This window comes from Balaenoptera acutorostrata, chromosome X, assembly GCF_949987535.1.
Source record: "Balaenoptera acutorostrata chromosome X, mBalAcu1.1, whole genome shotgun sequence".
Lineage (NCBI taxonomy): Eukaryota > Metazoa > Chordata > Mammalia > Artiodactyla > Balaenopteridae > Balaenoptera > Balaenoptera acutorostrata.
The window spans coordinates 61702748-61723884 of NC_080085.1; the positions used below are offsets into that span (position 1 = coordinate 61702748).

General features: G+C 40.2%; 1 protein-coding gene across 4 annotated transcripts; it reads left to right on the plus strand.

Moving 5' to 3' along the window:
* Nucleotides 1-12278: 12278 nt before the first annotated feature.
* LOC103019676 (rho-related GTP-binding protein RhoG-like) lies at nucleotides 12279-20249 on the plus strand. Of its 4 annotated transcripts, none has more exons than XM_057538618.1 (3): nucleotides 12309-12371; nucleotides 16385-16541; nucleotides 16674-20249. In XM_057538618.1, exon 3 carries the CDS (start codon nucleotides 16689-16691, stop codon nucleotides 17262-17264), a length of 576 nt encoding a protein of 191 aa, XP_057394601.1. In that variant the 5' UTR covers nucleotides 12309-12371; nucleotides 16385-16541; nucleotides 16674-16688; the 3' UTR covers nucleotides 17265-20249. The 4 variants fall into 4 exon arrangements, with proteins under 4 accessions (XP_007183684.1, XP_057394601.1, XP_007183683.1 ...); XM_007183621.3 differs by lacking the exon at nucleotides 12309-12371 and adding an exon at nucleotides 13115-13538; XM_007183622.2 differs by lacking the exon at nucleotides 16385-16541 and having other exon boundaries at nucleotides 12279-12371.
* The last annotated feature ends 888 nt before the right edge of the window (nucleotides 20250-21137 follow it).

Below are 21137 nucleotides of genomic sequence, written 5' to 3' on the forward strand. Positions count from 1 at the left end.
TTTCCGTGATGATTAATAATGTTGATCATCTTTTCATGTACCTGTTGGTCATCTGTATGTCTTCTCTGGAGAAATGTCTTGTTCAGATCTTCTGCCCAGATTGTTTTTTTGTTTTTTTGTTTTTTTGTTTTTGCTATTGAGTTGTATGAGTTCTTTGTATTTTTCAGATGTATGATTTGTAATTATTTTCTCCATTCAATAGGATGCCTTTTCATTTTGTTGATAGTTTCCTTTGCTGTGCACAAGTTTTTAGCTTGATGTAGTCCTACTTGTTGATTTTTGCCTTTGTTACTTTTGCTTTTGCTGTCAGATTCAAAAAATCATCACCAAGACCAATGTCAAGGAGCTTACCACGCATATTTTCTTCCAGATGTTTTATGGTTTCAGGTCTTACGTTTAAGTCTTAACCATTTTGAGTTAATTTTTGTGTATGGTGTAAGATAGTGGTTTAGTTTCATTCTTTTGCATGTGGCTGTCCAGTTTTCCCAACACCATTTATTGAAGAGACTGTCCTTTCTTCATTGTATATTCTTGTCTCCTTTGTCATAAATTGACTACAGTTCCAGTTTCTTCACATCCTCAACAACACTTGTTATTTTCCATTTTTTATCATAGCCATCCTAATAAGTATGAAGTTGTATCACATTGTGATTTTGATTTGCATTTCCCTAATGACTAATGATGTGTTGAGCATATTTTCATGTGTTTATTGGCCATTTGTATATATCCTCTTTGAAGAAATATCTATTCAAGCTCTTTGCCCATCTTTTTTTTTTTTAATATTTATTTATTTGGCTGCACTGGGTCTTAGTTGCAGCATGCGGGATCTTCGTTGCCACGTGTGAGATCTTTGTTGCAGCATACGAGATCTTTAGTTGCAGCACGCGGGATCTTTAGTTGTGGCATGCGGGATCTCGTTCCCTGACCAGGGATTGAATCCGGGCCCCCTGCATTAGGAGCCTGGAGTCTTAAGCACTGGACCACCTGGGAGGTCCCTTTGCCCATCTTTGAATTGGGCTGTTTGTTTTTTTGTTTTGAGTTGTGGGAGTTCTTTTTCTATTCTGGATATTATTCCCTTATCAGATATATGATTTGAAAATATTTTCTCGCATTCCATACATTATCTTTTCGCTTTCTTGATAGTATCCTTTGATGTACAAAATATTTTAATTTTGATACATTCCAATTATCTATTTTTTGTTGTTGTTGCCTGTGCTTTTGTTGAAAAGCCTGTCAATTTCCTATTGAATCTTCTGGCACCTTGTTGATAATCAATTAACTATATATGTGAAGGTTTATTTCTGGGCTCTATGTTCTATTCCATTTATCTATATTTCTTTCCTTATGCCAGTACCACACGTCTTGACTACTGTAGCTTTGTAGTAGTTGGTAGTTTTGAAATATGGAAGTGTGAGTCCTCCAACTTTGTTATTTTTTCAAGACTGTTGTGGCCATTCAGGGTCCCTTCAGATTCCAAAAGAATTTTAGGATGGATTTTTCTATTTCTGCAAAAAATTCCATTGGAATTTTGATCAGGATTGTACTGAATCTGTAGATCACTTTTTCCCTACAACTGTGTATGTGTATGTGTGTATACATACATATATATATAATTTATTGAGATGATCATGTGATTTTAAACCCTTTATTATGTTAATATCATATATCACATTGATTAATTTGCATATGTTGAACCATCCTTGCATCCCAGGGATAAATCCCACTTCGCCATTGTATATGATCCCTTTAATGTGCTGTCGAAATAAGTTTGCTAGTATTTTGTTGGGGATTTTTGCATCCATGTTCATCAGGGATGTTGGCCTGTAGTTTTCTTTTCTTGTGGTGTCTTTGTCTTGCTTTGGTATCAGGGTGATGCTGGCCTCATACAGTGAGTTATGAAGTATTTCCTCCTCTTCAATTTTTTAGAAGAGAATGAGAAGTACTGGTATTAATTCTTCTTTAAATGTTTGATTGAATTCACCAGTGAAGCCATCTAATCCTGAGTGTTTCTTTGTTGGGAAGTCTTCAATTACTGACTAAATCTCCTTAGTAGTTATAGGTCTTTTCAGATTTTCTGTTTCTTTATGGGCCATTTTTGGTAGATTGTCTGTGAAAGGGACATACTCATTTCCTCTACTCATAGAATACTTCTGTATTCCAAATGTGTGAGTGTTTTTCCCACACCAAGAAATTCTCCAGATCTCAGCGGACACCAACTGGGTGTTCTATAGTTTAACTCAATTCTGACACTATCTAACTGGAGATAGCATCAGATCCCACAATTTAAGTGCTCAGTCCCACAAGTGTGCCCCCACTTCAGATGCCATTTGCAAGTCCAGGTTGTCATTTGTGTTTCTGAGTAAGCAGCTACATATCGGAGGTTCCCACAACCCCCTTCTTGAGTTTGATAACTTGCTAGAATGGCTCACCGAACTCAGGAAAACAGTTTACTTACTAGATTACTGGTTTGTTATAAAAGGATAAAAATCAGGAATAGCCAGATGGAAGAGATACATAAAGTTATGGGGGAAGGAGTGCAGAGCTTCCATGACTTCTCTGGGTGCAATACCCTCTCAGTACCTCCACATCTTCACCAACCTGGAAGCTCTCCAAACTCCTTTGGTTAGGATATTTCTGGGAGTGCATTTTGATATGCATGTTTGATTCAATCATTGGCTATTGGTGATTACATCAATCTCCAGCCCCTCTCCCTTGGAGGTCAGGGGATGGGGCTGAAAGTTCCAATCCTCTAATCACATGGTTGGTTCCCCTGGCTATCACCTCCCATCCTGAGGCTATCCAAAGCCCCGAGCCAACAGTCATCTGGTTTATAGTCTTGTTCAAGTCTTCTGTTTCTGCATTGATCTGTCTGGTTGCTTGGCTGATCAAGTTGTCCTTGTTACTTTTTTCCCTCTAATTCTAGTTCTCATTTCTAGTCAATGAGTAATAACCCCTATATTAAAAACATATTTAAACTTACATTTTTTCTGTACATAGCAATAATTATTTAGTACCTATAGTTCTCCCCTCATATTCTTTCCCACCTCTAATGTTTTTGTAAAATTAGTTGAAATTTTGGTTCTAAGCTTATTAAAATTATTGGCTACATTATACCTTTTATTTTAGGAATCCTTTTTTTTTTCTTTAAAAAAAATTTTTTTAGGAATCCTTTCTTAACAGTTGTACAACAGTCAAAACCATATTATCAGAAATTATTTATTTTCAGTGTTATTTACTTTTTTGTATATTAACATAGTTTCAAAATTTCAAACGTTTTAAAAGGATATACAATTTAAAAATCTCCTTCTCACTCTTGTTCCCAAGCCATACAGGTTCTCCTTCTAGGAAACAACTAAAGTTATCAGTTTCTTGAGAATCTTTTCAGAGATATTCTATGCATATACAAGCAAACATTCACGGTCTTTCTTTTAATTTTTTTCTTATCCAAATGATAGCATACCATCCACATGTTCTGAATCTTGCTTTTGTCTTAACGATATATCTTGGAGGTCATACCAAATTATGCATTTTTAAACCCTTCATTGTGGAAATTTTCAAACATATACAAAGAAGAGAGAATAGTATAATGAGCCCCCATGAACCCATCACCCATTTCAGTAATAACGAACACTCTGTTATTATTGTCTTATTTATCCCTCCCATTTATTATTATTAATATTATTATTATTAAAACTTTGCTGGAGTATTTTAAAGCATATCCTATACATCATATCATTTCACTTTTAAATATTTTGGCTCATATCTTTAAAAGATAAAGACTTAAATACAACCACAATAACATTATCACACTCAATAAAATGTATAATTTCTCAATATCATCTAATACCTAGTCTGTATTTAGTTTTCCCTTAGTAGCTCAAAAATGTTTTATTTTGCAGTTGTCAACCTTCAGATATATATTTTTTAAATTTAATTAATTAATTAATTAATTAATTAATTAATTTGGCTGCCATTGGGTCTTCGTTGCTGCGCGCGGGCTTTCTCTAGTTGCAGCAAGCAGGGTCTACTCTTTGTTGTGGTGCTCAGGCTCCTCATTGTGGTGGCTTCTCTTGTTGTGGAGCATGGGCTCTAGATGCGTGGGCTTCATTAGTTGCAGCACGCAGGCTCAGTAGTTGTGGCTCATGGGCTCTAGAGCACAGGCTCAGTAGATGTGGCGCACGGGCTTAGTTGCTCCATGGCGTGTGGGATCTTCCCAGACCAGGGCTCGAACACGTGTCCCCTGCATTGGCAGATGGATTCTTAACCACTGTGCCACCAGGGAAGCCCCATCCTTCAGATATTTTTATTGACAATTTCGGAAGCTCTGCCACTCCCACTCCTTGTTTCCCTTAAGCTCTTTTTCCTATTTGACACTGTTGACTATTCCTCATAACTTTTAAAGCTATTCTGCATGTTCTTCTGTTCTAAATCCTTCTTTTTTATTTTTTCTTGGCTCCTCTACTTCCTCCTACCTGTACCCTTGAGGCCCAATGTTGAACTCTTCTCTTTTCTCTAACTTTCCTTTTCAGGTAACTAATCTACATTACTGTTTCAACTATCACCTTTGCTTGAAACTAATATAATACTGTCAATCAACTATACATCAATTAAAAAATAAACATCACCTTTGTTAATGACTAAAATCTTCATCTCTAGCTCAGGCCTCTCATCCAAACTCCAGTTCTCTATTTCTAACTGCCTACCGGACACTTCTGCATGAAAGCCCTATTGTAAACTCAAACTGAAAATATCTAAAATTGAGCTTACGATTTCCCCCATGCCAAGTAATTCTCTTCGTTTCCTCATTTCTGATCATGGATATTTCATTCTCCCTGTTCCTAAGCTTAACATCCTAGTTATTTCTAACTTGTGTTTCTCTTTCATTCCCCTTATTCAGTTAGTTACCAAATTCTGTTGATTCTTTCCTTGTAGTGACTCTAGCTTCTCTCCAGTCTCACTGTTATTCTCCAAAATCTAATCTCAGACCTTCATAGGTAACTTAGCTACCATTTAGCATTATGCTGGAAGTCTTGACCAATGCCATGAAATGAGAAATCAAAATAAGAGGTATAAATACTGGCAAGGCAAAGACAAAACTGTCAGGACTTCCCTGGTGGTGCAGTGGTTAAGACTCCACACTCCCAAATGCAGGGGGCCCGGGGTCGATCCCTGGTCAGGGAACTAGATCCCACATGCATGCCACAACTAAGGAGCCTGCATGCTGCAACTAAGGAGCCCACCTGGTGCAACCAAATAAATATTAAGAAAAAGACAAAACTGTCATTATTTCCAGTTGATATGAAAATCCAAGAGAGTCAACTTACAAGTTATTAAACAAAAAATAAATATTTACATGCAAGATGGCCACTTATAAAATATATCTAAATCAATAACTTTCTATATAAGCAATAACTAAGTAGAAAATGAAATTTCATTCACAACAGTAACAAAAGCTATAAAATATATAAGAATATAGGCAATGTTCTCTTATATAGGAGAGGATGAAAAAAAAGCACTAAGCATAAAAGAAAAATTTGATTGGACATCATCAAAATTAACTTCTGCTATTTCATTTAAGAAAATGAAAGGCAAGCCACAGAGTGGGAGAAAATATTCACAATACCTATGTCTGAGAAAGGATTTGTATCCAGAATATATAAAGAGATTTTACAACTCTAAATAAGAAAACAACCTAATAACAAAATGGGCAAAAGATTTGAACAGACACTACACCAGGAAAGATGTATCAATAGCAATTAAGTAAATGAAAAGCTTCTCAAATCATTGGGCATCAGGGAAACGCATGTGAAATACCACTATATATACCCACTAGAATTGCTAAATTAAAAAGGCAATACTAAGTGATGGTGAAGATGTGGAGCACCAGGACTCGCATACATTAGAATTTTAAATGGTACAACCACTTTGCTGTACTATTTGATAGTTTTTTAAAATGTTAAACATACAAAGTTAAACATACACCTACCCAATGACCCAACAATTCCACTCTTAGGTATCCCTCAAGAGAAATGAAAACATATGTCCACAAAATGACTGATTGATGAAAGAAATTTTCAAATATTGAGGTACGGGGAAGTCATTCTGGCTTGAGTTAACTTGAATTTTATGCACACAGCCTGTTTGCGGCCTAACAAACATAGATTGTAACTCTGCTTTAATTATTAAAGAAAAGGACGCATTGACCAGAAGTAAACAATGTCCATGTTAAAAATAAAGATTAAATGCCTCCCTTCCTGAGATGCCAATACTGATACTCCTTCCATGATAAGGCTCCCTTCCCAGGTGCCAAGGCCAGTACTGACTCGCTGTGCACATGCCAATTTGGTTTTTGGTTTGTTTTTGGAAAACCTTGAAAGAATGTATCCATGACTTGTTTGATGTTCTTTGCTCTGACCAGATATAAAATTGTGATGAAAACCATGCTTATCTGGAGCAGTTCCTCAGGGTTATCTGAGAGGCTGTCTTCTGGGCTACAGTCCTCAGTTTGGCTCAAGTAAAACTCTTTTCTCTTCCTATTATAGATTATTTATTATTTTCGTCAATAAGACTTATATACAATATTCATAGCAACTTTATCCATAATGGCCCCAAACTAGAAACAAATTGCTATATATCCTTGCGATTGAATGCTACTAAGCAATAAAAGGGAATGAACTACTGTTATGCCCCACAACATGAATAAATCTCAGAAATATTATGCTGAGAAAATAATTAGCAGCTCATGGTTTTTGAAAAATCAAAATACTTATACAAGTTAAGAAGGTAACTATCAAGCTATCATATACAATGTGATGAAAGAAATTTTCACATATTGAGGTATGAGGGAAGTCATTCTGGCTTATGCATGATTTAACTTGAATTTTATGCTAGCTAAAACAACCTGCTTGTGGCCTATCAAACATACATTGTACACCTGCTGTAATTATTAAAGAAAAGGGTACACTGACCAGAAATAATGTCCATATTAAAAATAAAGATTAAATGCCTCCCTTTTGGGATACCAGTGCTAGTACTCCTTCGATGATGAGACTCCCTTCCCAGGTGCCAGGGCCATAGAGACTCACTGTGTATGTACTGATCTGCTTTTTTTTTGAAACTCTGAAGGAATGTATCCCTAACTTGTTTGATGTTTTTTGTTCTGACAAGATATAAAACTGTGCTGAAAACCATGCTTCTCTGGAGCAGTTGCTCAGTTATCTGAGATATCCTATTCCAAAAAAAAAAAAAAAGGACACAAAAGAGTAAATGCTCTATGATTCCATTTATATGAAGTTCTAGAAAGGTATAATTAATCTTCAGTGACAGCAAGCAGAACAGTGGTCCTCTGGGGCTAGGGGTGGTAAAGATTGACTGCAAAGGGGTACAAGGGAACTATTTGGGGGTGATGGAAATGTATGTCTTGACTGTGGTAGTAATTATGTGGTGCATACATTTGTCAGAAGTCATCAAGCTATAAACTTAAAATGAGCTTATTTAGTGGTATATAAATTATACCTCTATATATTTGATTTAAAAAGAAAAAATATAATTTGGCAATAAAAAGGGATGAAATACTGATACATGCTACATTGTGGATGAAACTCAAGAACATTACGCTAAGTGGAAGAAACCAAATACAAAAAGATGATATACTGTGTGATCCCATTCATGTGAAATGGTCAGGAAAGACAACTTTAGAGACAAGTAGATTAGTGGTTGTTGCCTGGGGGTTGGGAACAGGGAGTGACTGTAACTGGGCATGAAGGATCTTTTTGGGGTGATGGAAATGTTTTAAAATCAGACATGAAAAAAATAAAAAATTAAAATCAGATTGTGATGATAGTAGCACAACGTTGTAAATTTACTAAAAATCATTTAATTGTACACTTAAAGTGAACGAATTTATGGTATGTAAATTATATTTCAATAAAGCTGTTTTAAAAAGATAATTGACCATATGGTCCAGCAATCATGCTCCTTGGTGTCTATCCAAATGAGTTGAAAACTTATGTTTGCACAAAAACCTGCACTTAGATGTTTATAGTGCTTTATTCATAATTGCCAAATCTTGGAAGCAACCAAGATGTCCTTCAGTGGGTAGATGGATAAACTGTGGTACATCCAGACAATGAAATATTACTCAGCACTAAAAAGAAATGAGCTATCAAGCCAGGAAAAGACATGGAGGAACCTCAAATGCACATTACTAAGTGAAAGAAGCCAATCTGAAAAAGCTACATATGGTATGATTCCAACTAAGGCAAAGCTATGGAGACAATAAAAAGATCAGCAGTTGTCAGATATTGGGGGGAGAGGGGAATGAATAGGTGGACCACAGAGGATTTTTAGGGCAGTAAAACTATTCTGTATGATACTATAATGGTGAATACATGTCATCATACAGTTGTCAAAATTCATAGAATGTACACCACCAAGAGTGAACTCTAATGCAAACTATGGACTCTGGGTAGTAATAACGTATCAGTGTAGGTTTATCAATTGTAAAAACTGTACCACTCTAGTGTAGGATGTTGATCATGGGGGAGGTTGTACATGTGAGAGGGCAGGGAATATATGGGAATTCTCTATTTTCAGCTCAATTTTGATTTGAATTTAAAACTACTCTGAAAAATAAACTCTATTTTTAAAAAAGAAGAAATGAGCTATAAAGCCATGAAAAGCCATGGATGAAATTCAAATGCATATTACTAAGTGAAAGAAGTCAATCTGAAAAGGCTAAAGATTGATTACAACTATATAACATTCTAGAAAAGGCAAAACTAAGAGACAGTAAAAAGATCAGTGGCTGCCAGGGGTTAGGAGGGAGGGAGGGATGCATAGGCAGGCCACAGAGGATTTTTAGGGCAGTGAAACTATTCTGTATAATACTATAATGGTGAATACGTTTGTTAAAACTTGTAGAATATACAACTTCAAGAATAAATCCTAAGGTAAACTGTGGACTTTGGATGATAATGATGTGCCAATGTAGGTTTGTTGATTGTAACAGACGTATCATGGGAACTCTCTACCTTCCGCTCAATTTTGCTGTGACCCTGAAACTGCTCTAAATAATGCAGTATTACAAAGTAACTATTTAGGGCTTCCCTGGTGGCGCAGTGGTTGAGAATCTGCCTGCCAATGCAGGGGACACGCGTTCGAGCCCTGGTCTGGGAAGATCCCACATGCCGCGGAGCAACTGGGCCCGTGAACCACAACTACTGAGCCTGCGCGTCTGGAGCCTGTGCTCCGCAACAAGAGAGGCCTTGATAGTGAGAGGCCTCCGCACCGCGATGAAGAGTGGCCCCCACTTGCCACACTAGAGAAAGCCCTGGCACAGAAACGAAGACCCAACACAGCCAAAAATAAATAAATAAATAAATAAAAATGTAAAAAGACAACAACAACAACAACAAAAAGTAACTATTTAGGGCTTCCCTGGTGGCACAGTGGTTAAGAATCTGCCTGCCAATGCAGGGGACACGGGTTTGAGCCCTGGTCGGGGAAGATCCCACATGCTGCGGAGCAACGAAGCCTGTGCGCCACAACTACTGAGCCTGCGCTCTAGAGCCTGCGAGCCACAACTACTGAGCCCGCGTGCCACAACTACTGAAGCCGGGGTGCCTAGAGCCCGTGCTCCGCAACAAGAGAAGCCACCGCAATGAGAAGCCTGTGCACCGTAACGAAGTGTAGCACTGGCTCGCTGCAACTAGAGAAAGCCTGAGCGCAGCAACGAAGACCCAACGCAGCCAAAAAAAATAAAATTAAAAAAAGTAACTGTTTAAACAAAAATAATAACAATGTATCATGAGATAAAAGTAGAATGCACAATGAGCGGTCCAGGAAGAGAGAATGGAAGTATAATAATGTAAGGTTCTTATACTCTTTATGAAGTGGTATAATAAACACTTAAAGGTAGACTGATAACTTATAGATGTACACCATCAACCTTTAAGCAACCACTAAAATAAAAAAACAAAGAGGAATAGCTAGGGACTTCCCTGGTGGACCAGTGGTTACGACTCCATGCTTCCAATGCAGGGGGCGTGAGCTTGATCCCTGGTTGGCGAACTAAGATCCCACATGCCGCTCAATGTGGCCAAAAAAAAAAGGGGGTATAGCCAATAAGCCAACAAAGGAGATAAAATGGAATAAAAATAATATTGATTAATCCAAAAGAAGGCAGAAAAAGAGAACAAAGAAGAGATGGGGCAAATAGAAAACAAATAGCAAGATAACAGACTCAAACCTAACAATCAGAAATCAACAATCACGTTAAATGTAGATGGTCTAAACACCCCAGTTACAGGGTAAAGATGATCAGATTGGGTAAAAAAAGCAAGACCCAACCGTATGCTGCCTACAAAAAATACTCCTTAAATACAAAGACACAAATAGGTTAAAAGTAAAAGTATGTAAAAAAAAGATGTACCATGATAACACTAGTCAAAAGAAAGCTGGAGGGGCTATATTAATATTGGACAAAGTAGATTTCAGAGCAAAGATACCATGAATAAAGAAGGTAATTTCATAATGATAGAGGGGTCAATTAATGAAGAGGACATAACAATTCTAAACACTTGTGCATCTAATATAAGACCTATAAAATACATGAATCATGGACTTCCCTGGTGGTCCAGTGGTTATGACTCTGCGCTTCCACTGCAGGGGGTGCAGGTTCGATCCCTGGTCCGGGAACTAAGATCCCACATGCTGCGTGGCACGGCCAAAAAAAAAAAAATCCATGAATCAAAAACTGATAAACTTGTAAAAAGAAATAGACAAATCCACAATTCAAGTCAGAGATTTCAATACTCTTAATAACTGATAGAACGAGTAGGCATAAAATGAGCAAGGATATAGTAGAAGTAAATAACACTATCAACCAAATTGACCTGGTTGACATTTATAGAACAGTCCACCTAATAGCAGCAAAATACACATTCTTTTCAAGTGTACATGGAGTATTTACCAGGATAGGCTATATTCTAGGCCACAAAACAAGTCTCAATGAATTTGAAAGGATTCAAGTCACACAAAATATGAATAATGGAATTTAAATTACCTATCAATAACAGAAACATCTCTGGAAAATCCTCAAATATTTGAAAACTAAATAATCCACTTCTAGACAACACATGGGACAAAGAAGAAATCAAAAAAGAAATTAGAACATTTTGAGCTGAATAAAAATGAAACCACACCATAATATTCATGACATTCTGCTGAAACAATAGTTACAGGGTAATTTTTAAGCACTAAACACCTATATCAGAACAGAAGGAAGTCTCAAAACAATAACTTCAGCTTTCACTTCAGTAAAAAGAAGAGCAAATAAAACTCAAAGAACAAAAATAATGAAGATCAAAGTGGAAATCAGTGAGATAGAAAACAAACAATAGAGAAAAATCAACAAAACCATATTCTTGTACACCAGTGTTCATTGCAGCATTATTCACAATAGTCAAAAGTTGGAAACAATCCAAATGTCCATCAATAGATGAATAGTAGCTAGAAAAGTCGAATTCATGGAGACAGAAAGTAGACTAGAGGTTGGTTTTCAGGGGCTGTGGGAAGAGGGGAATGAGCAGCTATTGCTTAGTGGTACAGAGTTTCTATTCGGGGTGATGAAAAAGTTTCAGCAATAGACAAGGGTGATGGTTCCACAACATTGCGAATGTACTTAACGCCACTGGATTGTACACTTAAAAATGGTTGAAATGGCAAATTTTGTTATATATATTTACCACTATTTTAAAAAATTAATAATGTAATATATCAAAAACTATTGAATTGTACAATTTAAGTGAGTGAATTGTATGGTATGTGAATTTATATCTCAATAAAGCTGTTAAAAAAAAAGAGTGCATACTGTATGATTTCATTTATATAAAACTCTAGAAAATGCAAACTAATATATGGTGACAGCTACCTTAACTCACTACCACATTTTCTTTTACCGCCTCCGTTTTTACTAACACTTTTTCAGTTCCCTGACTGCCTCTTTATGTTAATATTTGTCTTGAGGAGAAAACAGCGGTCTGGGGAGGAGGAGGCGGCCTCACTTTGTCACGGGAAATGTGAAGCTCGGGGACCTCCGAACCGAGGAACTGGGACCCCAGAGATCCTTGATTACCCAAAGGTGTAGTTTAGAAGCCAGTGACTTGCAGAGCACGCGGCGGGCGCTAGAACTCCATTTCCCAGGAGGTCGCGGGGCACCGGGTGGGGACGGCGTCCGACGACGGGGGCGGGACTCGGTAGCTGCCCGGATGTGGCGCCGAGCCCGCCGAACCTGCCCAGCCCAGCGAGAGACGCCTGGGAGGCTCTGCCAGCTGCGGTTCAACAGCGCGGGAGGACGACTACTTTGCCGGGTAATCCTTATGGAGAACCACCCCCCAGGCGGCCCCCTCATCCGCTCTTTTCTCGAGTCTCCCCATCCCCGGGACGGTTACCTTAGTATATGAGCCACTCCTTGGATGGAAGGGATTTGAGAGTGGGATGAGTTGTATGTATAGCGGGGAAGATCGAGCCAGCTCTTCCTATTTGTGAATCCGACGTAAGGCACCTCTCTGTCCCAGGCTCACGAGTCCATCTGAAGTCCCAGAACCAAGGACCCTCGGTGGAAAGGATGTGAGGGAAGGGCCGAGCGGGCTTGCGGTGGCTATCGATGGGTCACTAGAATTGCCTCTCTGGTTAAGTTTCCAAGCGCAGGATAGCCTCCCCTGGCTCCGGGTTGGGGAGAGTTCACATGGCTTCCTTCGCCCTGGGGTGTCTTTGACTGGACTTGAACCAAAAAGTCAGTCTTCAATGTGAAAAAGCTTCCCGGATTTAGTAGATAACTAAGTTGCAGAAAGTAGTAAATAAAAATGAGGGTCTTCTGCTGAATTGTTTTAGTTTCAGAAAGAATGATTTCAAGTGGGTTTGACTTTTGGAAAGGGTGAGACTTGGGGGGAGAATGTGCTAGAAATAGTAATATTCTGAGCTGCATTCTTGTCTTTACTGCTACTGGGTCTTTTTTTTGGGGGGGGGTCTTTTTTAAAAATGTATTTATTTTTGGCTGCGTTGGGTCTTCGTTGCTGCGCACGGGCTTTCTCTAGTTGCGGGAGCGGGGGCTACTCTTCGTTGGGGTGCGCGGGCTTCTCATTGCAGTGGCTTCTCTTGTTGCGGAGCACGGGCTCTAGGCGCCCCGGCTTCAGCAGTTGTGGCACACCGGCTTAGTTGCTCCGCAGCATGTGGGATCTTCCCAGACCAGGGCTGGAACCCGTGCCCCTGCATTGGCAGGCAGATTCTCAACCACTGCGCCACCAGGGAAGTCCAGTTATGGGGTCTTTTATGTTGTGCCTCTAACCTAGGAGAAAAGTGACTGCTGGGAAATGTGCATGTGAAGAAGGATGCTTTGTCAGATGAGAATGGAAGATTTAGAAGAAACTGTAATTCCAAGGTTAAAAGTGAATGCCTTCTGAGGTGTTGGTCTCTGCAGCTCCAGTCCTCTTCCAATTTCCAATCCTAGAGACATATTTAATGATCTCTGAGCTGAGGTGATGTCTACTTTACAGTGCTACTATGAAGCTTAAATAAGATATGTGAAAGTATTTTACACAATGCCTGTAACAGGCTCTCAGTTTTTAATTTCCCCTTGTTTCCTCATAGCAACTTATTTTTCTCTGGACCATGCTTTACTGTGTATTATTGTTTACCTTCTTATAGAAGTCCTGCCTTTACCCTAAGACTATAAACTTCTATCATCGTTCTTTTTTTTTTAACCCTTTTTTGAGTCCCTCCTAGCAGTGCATTGTGCATAGTAGTGCCTGGGAGAGTGTGTGGATAGCGGTGGTGATGAGGGGAAAGCTATGGGTGATCTGTAACCGGACAGCATTGTGCTGGATGCTGGAGCTGAACGAAACAACCTTTTCTCATATTGGTGATAAACAGAATATTTGCCTCTCTCTTGTAACTCCTAGCCTTCTCTCAGAGTTCCCAGCCCTTTAAAAACTATTATTTTTATTTTTAGTATTTTTAACCATTTTAAAGTGTACAGTACAGTAAGTATATGCACATTTTTGTGCAACAGATCTTTAGAATTTTTTTCTCTTGAAAACCTGAAAGTCTATACCCCTTAAACAACTACCCATTTCCCCCTCCCCCAGCCCCTGGCAACTACCATTCTACTTTCTGTTTCTATGAATTTGACTATTCTAGATACCTCATATAAGTGGAATCATGCAATATTTGGCTTTTTGTGACTGGCTTATTTCACTTAGCATAATGTCTTCAAGGTTCATCCATGTTGTAGTGTATGAAAAGATTTCCTTTTTCTTTTTAAGGCTGGATTATACATATATATATATATATTTTTTTTTTTTCTTCTTTATCCATTATCCATCGATGGACATTTAGGTTGCTTCCACCTCTTGGCTGTTGTGAATAATGATGCAATGAACATGGGTGTGCGATTATCTCTTTGAGATCCTGTCTTCAATTCTCTTGGATTATATTTTTTAGTCTTATTTTTAAACTTGTTAAATATGGAGAATTTCAAATATACACACAAGCAGAGAAAATCGTATAATGAATATGTGGGCTGAATGAATGAGTCAACTGTACAAAGCAGCCCCCTCCCACTTTTGCTGAACCTTCCCTTTCTTTGAGAGTTTGCTATAGGTGAGGGTGTTTTGGTTTTGTTCAGACCTGGGATGTTCTAGGTGCATTTCATCATGTAGGCCTGGTATTTATTATATATACCAGGAGCACTGGTAGACGTAAACAAGTAGAAAAGAGTGTAGATGGCTTTTCCTAGTTATAGAGGTGAGGAGCTGAACTTGGGATGCAAAACGGTCTTTGTGCCTAAGAGTTTTGCTCTAGTTCAGCAACCCCCTCAGATGCACTATTGTCCTGAAAGCAGTCACTTTGAGCAGAGACACTGGATGATACGTAGAGGCGGCTGGGAAGATGAGTTGTACAGGCAGTGATTGCTATCAGAGGCAAAAGAAATGAATCCAAACTGGAAAAGTCAAGGAAGGCTATTCTCATGGAGTGTGGTGGTGACTTTGCCCTGTTTCCATTGACTTTGTGTGTTTGATCCTCATGCATATTCCTAGATGGAAAAAGACAGCTATGGTCAGTGAGTCTTCTGGGATGATTGCCTACTAGAGCTGAATCAGGCTCTGGACTTTTAGCTGTGGGACCTGTGCCAAGGAAAGGAAGGCTTCTAGGTGGAACGCCTCACTGGGCAGAGCTGGCTGTGTGAGGAGAGAGCTACCCCTAGCGGGCCTGTGCGAAGCATGCTGAGAAGGCCAACTTTTTTTTCCCTTGACCCAAAATGAGCTGTTGTGTTTTGTCTGGTTTTTGTCTATGATATGGACCTAATGTAGACCTTAGCTAATAAGACAGCAGGATGGGGGAATGTGTCTGTTCCCCCCCCCCATTCCCAAGGTGAGAAACTAATTGATTCTCAAATTTTTTTCCATAATCAAATACATATGATAATGTGTCCCCTTTCCTCCATGTTCGGACACTTGAAGTTAATGCTGTGAGGATCGGGTCTGAAATGAGGGTACTAGTTAAGAAGCTAAAGAAAATGGAGTGCTGTGGAGGCACTGACACAGTAGGGCATTGACAGAATATTAATAAGGGGGTACAGACATGGGAGCTCATAGTAAACGTGCTCCTTGGAGATCATCTGTGTTGTACCATTAACTCGCAAATACTTGATTCCTGAAGAAATGGACGAGAATATAGTGGTGTTATGACCTGTAGTTTTACTCAGATAAGGTCGGAAGGGGTGAGACCCCCTGGTTTGTCTAGCATTGTACTCACATTATAGAACTTTTGCCTTCCCCGGCAGATTAGTAATTTCTGTGAAGTCATAGTAGCTTCTAACACTTAATGAGTACTTCCTATGTGGCAGGCACTAATAAGTACAGCATACAGCACATGCATTCTTTCATGTAAGCTTCAGGTTAAAAACTTGCCCGAGTTCACAAAGCTTAGGAAAAGAGAGGACTGGTTTTCGACTCCAGGAGGTCTGACTTCAGAGTCTGGACTCTTAGCCGCTTCTCTGTATGGCTGAGTCTGACTGGCCTACCTTCCTCTCCAGTATTATGATGTCACTGTTGCTCAGGAACAGAGTGTCCTTTGCTGAGTCTATAGCCACAGACCCAAAGTAAGAGATGTGTTTCCTTTCGTTTCAACCTTGGGAACCTTCTTTCTATGCCAATTTTTTTTGTTTTTTAATTAGTTAACATTTATTTAGCATCTGCTATATTTTAGAACCTTTGATACTGTATACGCAGACCTTATGACGATACTGCAACATAAATACCTATCTTGTTGGGCTCACAGTCCTTTTTGAGAGTCTGATGACAGCTTTGGATCTTCTTTCCAGAAAAATTTCCTTATGCACATAATATTGCACACAGCTGCAGAGGTGGCTTCTAGAATCTACTGAAGCTTATCCTCTAGCAGTCCATGGACTCCGTGGTAAGAATTCCTGCCCTCTGCAACCTTTCGCAGCTGACTCTTCCATAGTGTTAAGAGGCCAGGCAAGTGGCGGTGGCGGTGGGGGGGGGGTCTCACCTCCTTTCTTTCTCCTCAGAGAGAAATGTTTATACGGCTTAGGCTCCTGAAATTAACCAGATGTCTGTGAACATTCTTTCTTTCTCTCTTGTCCGTAGGACTCCAAGGGAAGAATGCAGACGATTAAATGTGTGGTTGTGGGAGATGGGGCTGTAGGTAAGACCTGCCTCCTCATCAGTTACACGACAAACGCCTTTCCCGAGGAGTATATCCCTACTGTCTTTGACAACTATAGTGCCCAGACATCTGTGGACGGCCAGATCGTCAGCCTGAACCTGTGGGACACAGCCGGCCAAGAGGAGTATGACCGACTGCGAACACTCTCCTACCCCCAGACCAATATCTTCGTCATTTGTTTCTCCATTGGCAACCCATCTTCTTATGCCAATGTTAGGCATAAGTGGTACCCAGAGGTCTCCCATCATTGCCCCAATGTACCTGTTTTGCTGGTAGGCACCAAGAGGGACCTGCGAAGTGACATTGAGACAGTGAAGAAGCTGAAGGAACAGAGCCTAGTGCCCACAACTCCTCAGCAAGGCACTTCCCTGGCTAAGCAGGTGGGGGCTGTGAAGTATCTGGAATGTTCAGCCCTGATGCAGGATGGGGTCCATGAGGTATTTTCAGAAGCTGTCCGGGCTGTGCTTTACCCTGCCACAAAGAAGAACAGCAAGAAGTGTGTCCTCTTATAGCTTTTGGGGTGCTGCTTGGGGACTGCACCTAAGGAGAATAAGGGGGAATTCCTTTGACAGCATTTAACAATGCCAGCGTGAGCCACTTATCTCTTCCCCTGGAAACCCTAGACTCCAGGTTATTCAGCTTTTGGAGGAACAAAGAGAGGCTAGTTTGCACTTGGCTGCTTTGAAGTTTGGTCTGAACCTTTTGGAGGAAGTTTGAGAGAGTGAGAGTGTGTGTGTCTCTCCTGTCGAAGTGGTAAGAGGAGATGCCACCAAGCGCTGTTCTTTTCTGTCCTGGCCAGGCCACGACTAAGCAGAGCAGCCTAGCGCTGTTGTTTGTAGGCTTTTGCTTGGCTGTTTGAAATCTAATTTCAGCGTTCCTGGCTGTATTTACCGTTGAGCAAGTGCCTCCCAGAAGGACAAGGTTCTCCAAGTTTTCAAATCATTGCCTTAAGCTTTCTGATATACTAATGTTTGGAAACCATCTTATGTGTGATTCCTGGGTGTTCCCAATGTTGACATGCTCTTTCCATTCTTGAGAGGAGATATTTTTGCAATAATGGTTAAGCAGCATTCCTAGAGTTCTGTGAGATGGTAATAGATGTTTCTTAAAAGGGTTCTGTGGTCAAATAAGGCAGGAACCAGTGATTTAAATAATGCCAAATAGTTTCTTCTACTGCAGGAAGTTATAACTTTTAATAAGTATGCAGTATTTCCCAAACTTACTTCACTGAACTTTTGTTTTTTGGTCCCATGCAACACACCTATTAACATCTCTGCGAACACAGTTTCAGAGATGCTGGATTACAAGGCACTGGGAATTCCCATGGCGGAGACTGTGAAAAAAGCATAATGTGATCCTGTTCTTTGTGCTGTTTCCCTCTTCATGCCTTTGAGAGGAATGTTTACCAGCCATGGCCTTGTTATTGGTTCCTCTTCCATCCTCAGGAGGTGGGTTTGGCACTTAGTCACGATAGTATATTGGTTGTGGGATCTGATGTTCAGATCTGCTCTCGGATTCTGCTAGCACAATAGGCACGGTGATGTGTAATGAACAGTCCCTCTGAAGAGCTGTGTCTCTGAGGCTTCTGTGTGGCTCTTTTTTCTCTCATCATCCTTCCGCTTGAAGGAAAGACCACTGAAGATTAACCCCCTAAATAAAACCAGTGAAACGACCAACGAAATAAAATGTCCTGCCAGTCACTGTCAGGGGATTCTGTGAATGCCTCTGATACTTCTCTTCTGCTGTCATTCCTCTGAGTCACTATAAAGACTACCTTGCTCTCTTCCTGTTCCTCCCTCCTCTGTGTATCTCCCTGTGTGTGTGTTCAGCCCTGTGTGCCTTTTGAGGTTGCTCCAACAGGGCTGGGGTACGTTGGGTTTCCAGGCCGCAGGGCTGTCGTCGCCCTGGTGGCGGTGTTGCTGGAGTTGCTCAGTGGGCCTGCTGCTCCTTCTCCCTAGTTGTATTTTTGACCTTCCTCATTTGATATGGAAGGAAACCTTAACTCCTCTGCCTGGCAAATAGTGGTTGACAACTCCACTGTGCACATATCCTCTCACCCTGCCAGAATAGCGTGGGATTTTTGAGAGTTTGGGAAATGGAGCTAAAAGGAACACATACCTCCCCTTGGGGTGGGTGGAGTGCCTGAGCTTCGCTCTCCCCTTGGGGTGGGTGGAGTGCCTGAGCTTCGCTCTGTGATCATCTTGCTGTTGCCCTTTGACGGGATATGATCAGAGTAACCTCAGGCTAACTGAACCTCCTGGAGAGGGTTGCCAGATAAAATACCATAATTTTTTTAGTATAAGTGCAATATTTGGGACACACTTACACTAAAAAATCATTTGCTGTTTATCTGAAATTCAAATTTAATGGGGCATCCTGTATTTTTATTTGCTAAATCTGGCAACGCTACTCTTGGAGAACCTGGAACCTGGAGGTCAAATATCAAGTATTGATAGAAGATAAAAGGTTATGTAGGGACTTCCCTGGTGGTCCAGTGGGTAAGACTCTGCGCTGCCGATGCAGGGGTCCCAGGTTTGGTCCCTGGTCGGGGAACTAGATCCTGCCTGGCGCAACTAAGACCCGGTGCAGCCAAAATAAATAAATAAATAAATATTTTCTAAAAATGGTTATGTAAATTCTCTATTCTTCCTCCTTTTCTTCTGGTTGCCTTTTCCCTCACGGTGGACTAGTGTTTTGTTTTCTTTTTCCTTCATGACGGTACCCTCCACTCCACATAGTACTTCATTGGTGTATATTTCTACACTGCTGATTGTCTAAAGCTGTGGAGGATCCAGGATGAATACTGTTGTCCAGCACTTGCCTTCTATCTCAGGTCCAATGTACTGTATCTGTTTTCCAGTGTGTGACTCAGGGCCTCCTGAGGGTGGCAGGGATTCTGTATGAGAAGTGAGTCAACTAGAAGAGGGTGAGGGTGGACCTCCTCAACTAAGGCCCAGTAACACTTTGGAAAGTGGGGCTGCTGTTACAGTAACGTGGCCACCGTAGAAGTCAACTGGCTTCTGGGCACTGTGCCCACTGCCCTTGGGTAGAGTCACTGGGTTTTCCCAAAGGCAGCCAAATGAAAGTGTATTCCAGTCTCAGGATGTTCTGATTGATGCCACCTTGGGTGCTCACAGGACTTCATGGTTCAAAGGGGTTAGAAACATGGCTGTCACCTGGGTCTCTGAGAACTTTCTATTTAGCTACTGAAATCTTTTAAGTTGGATTTTAATTTAATAGTGCCTCCTGCTCTCCCTTTGCCTGGCAAATTCCCAAATGTAAGCCTGGGTTTGGTTTGGGCAAATTTGTGTCCTCTAATAAATGGAGGTGTGATCCACAAGTCTGAGAGAGTGGTTTTGTATTGGTCTGATTTAATAGTCTTAAGCATACACTGACATCTTGGTTTTTATACTTGAAAGGAATTTGTATGAAGACTAACATGCTAATATCACTTTTAAATTATTCATAAGGAATGGTAATAAACTTTTCTGATTTTACTGGGTCCATTGCTTTCTAAAAATCAAAGCAATTCCTCACCACCACCCCTTTGCTTTGAGTGGTTTCTAAATGCTTTTCAGCTTGCAAAGGATGAAATAACTATAATTGTCATATTGCACATGGCACCTATGCGTAGCTGTGCTTATTTCTCTACATCAGATAATCAGGGTAAGGAACTGTCTGCCCTGCTAACATTGATTGTCTAGTTCCTGCCCACCCCCTACCTATTCATCCCCAGGATTTAGCTTCATTTCCTGGTTTTCAATAATGACAGACCAGTTAGTTCCCTGTTGGTGATTTTCCTCACTTATTACACTACATTCAGTAAACAATTATCAAGCTCCTACTGTGTTACAGGCTTGACTGTGCTAGGGGCTGGGTTGTGAAGATAAGATATATCATTTAATATTTTTTGCCTCTTCCAGTTATCTCAGAAAAATCTCCTTCCCGTTTGTTATAAAAATGAACTAGGGAATTCCCTGCTGGTCCAGTGGTTAGGACTCTGTGCCTTCACTGCTGAGGGAGTGGGTTTGATCTCCTCCCCCCCCAAAAAAACCACAAAGAACCACTCCCCCAATCCTGGCTGGCAACTGTAAATAGCGCTGGTACACTAGTAAGTGCACGAGTAAAGAAGTGCAAAACCATGTTTTTTGTTTTATTAAAAACAGCTTTATTGAGGTATAATTTACATACTGTACAATTCACCCATTTCAAGTACAATTTAATGATTTTTAGTAAATTTACTGAGTCATGCAACCATCACCAAAATTAAGTTTGAGAACACTTCCATCACCCCAAAGAGATCCCTCATGCGGTTAATCCCCGTTCCCACCCCCAGCCCTAGGCAACCACTAATCTTTGTCTTTTCTGAACATTTCATATAAACA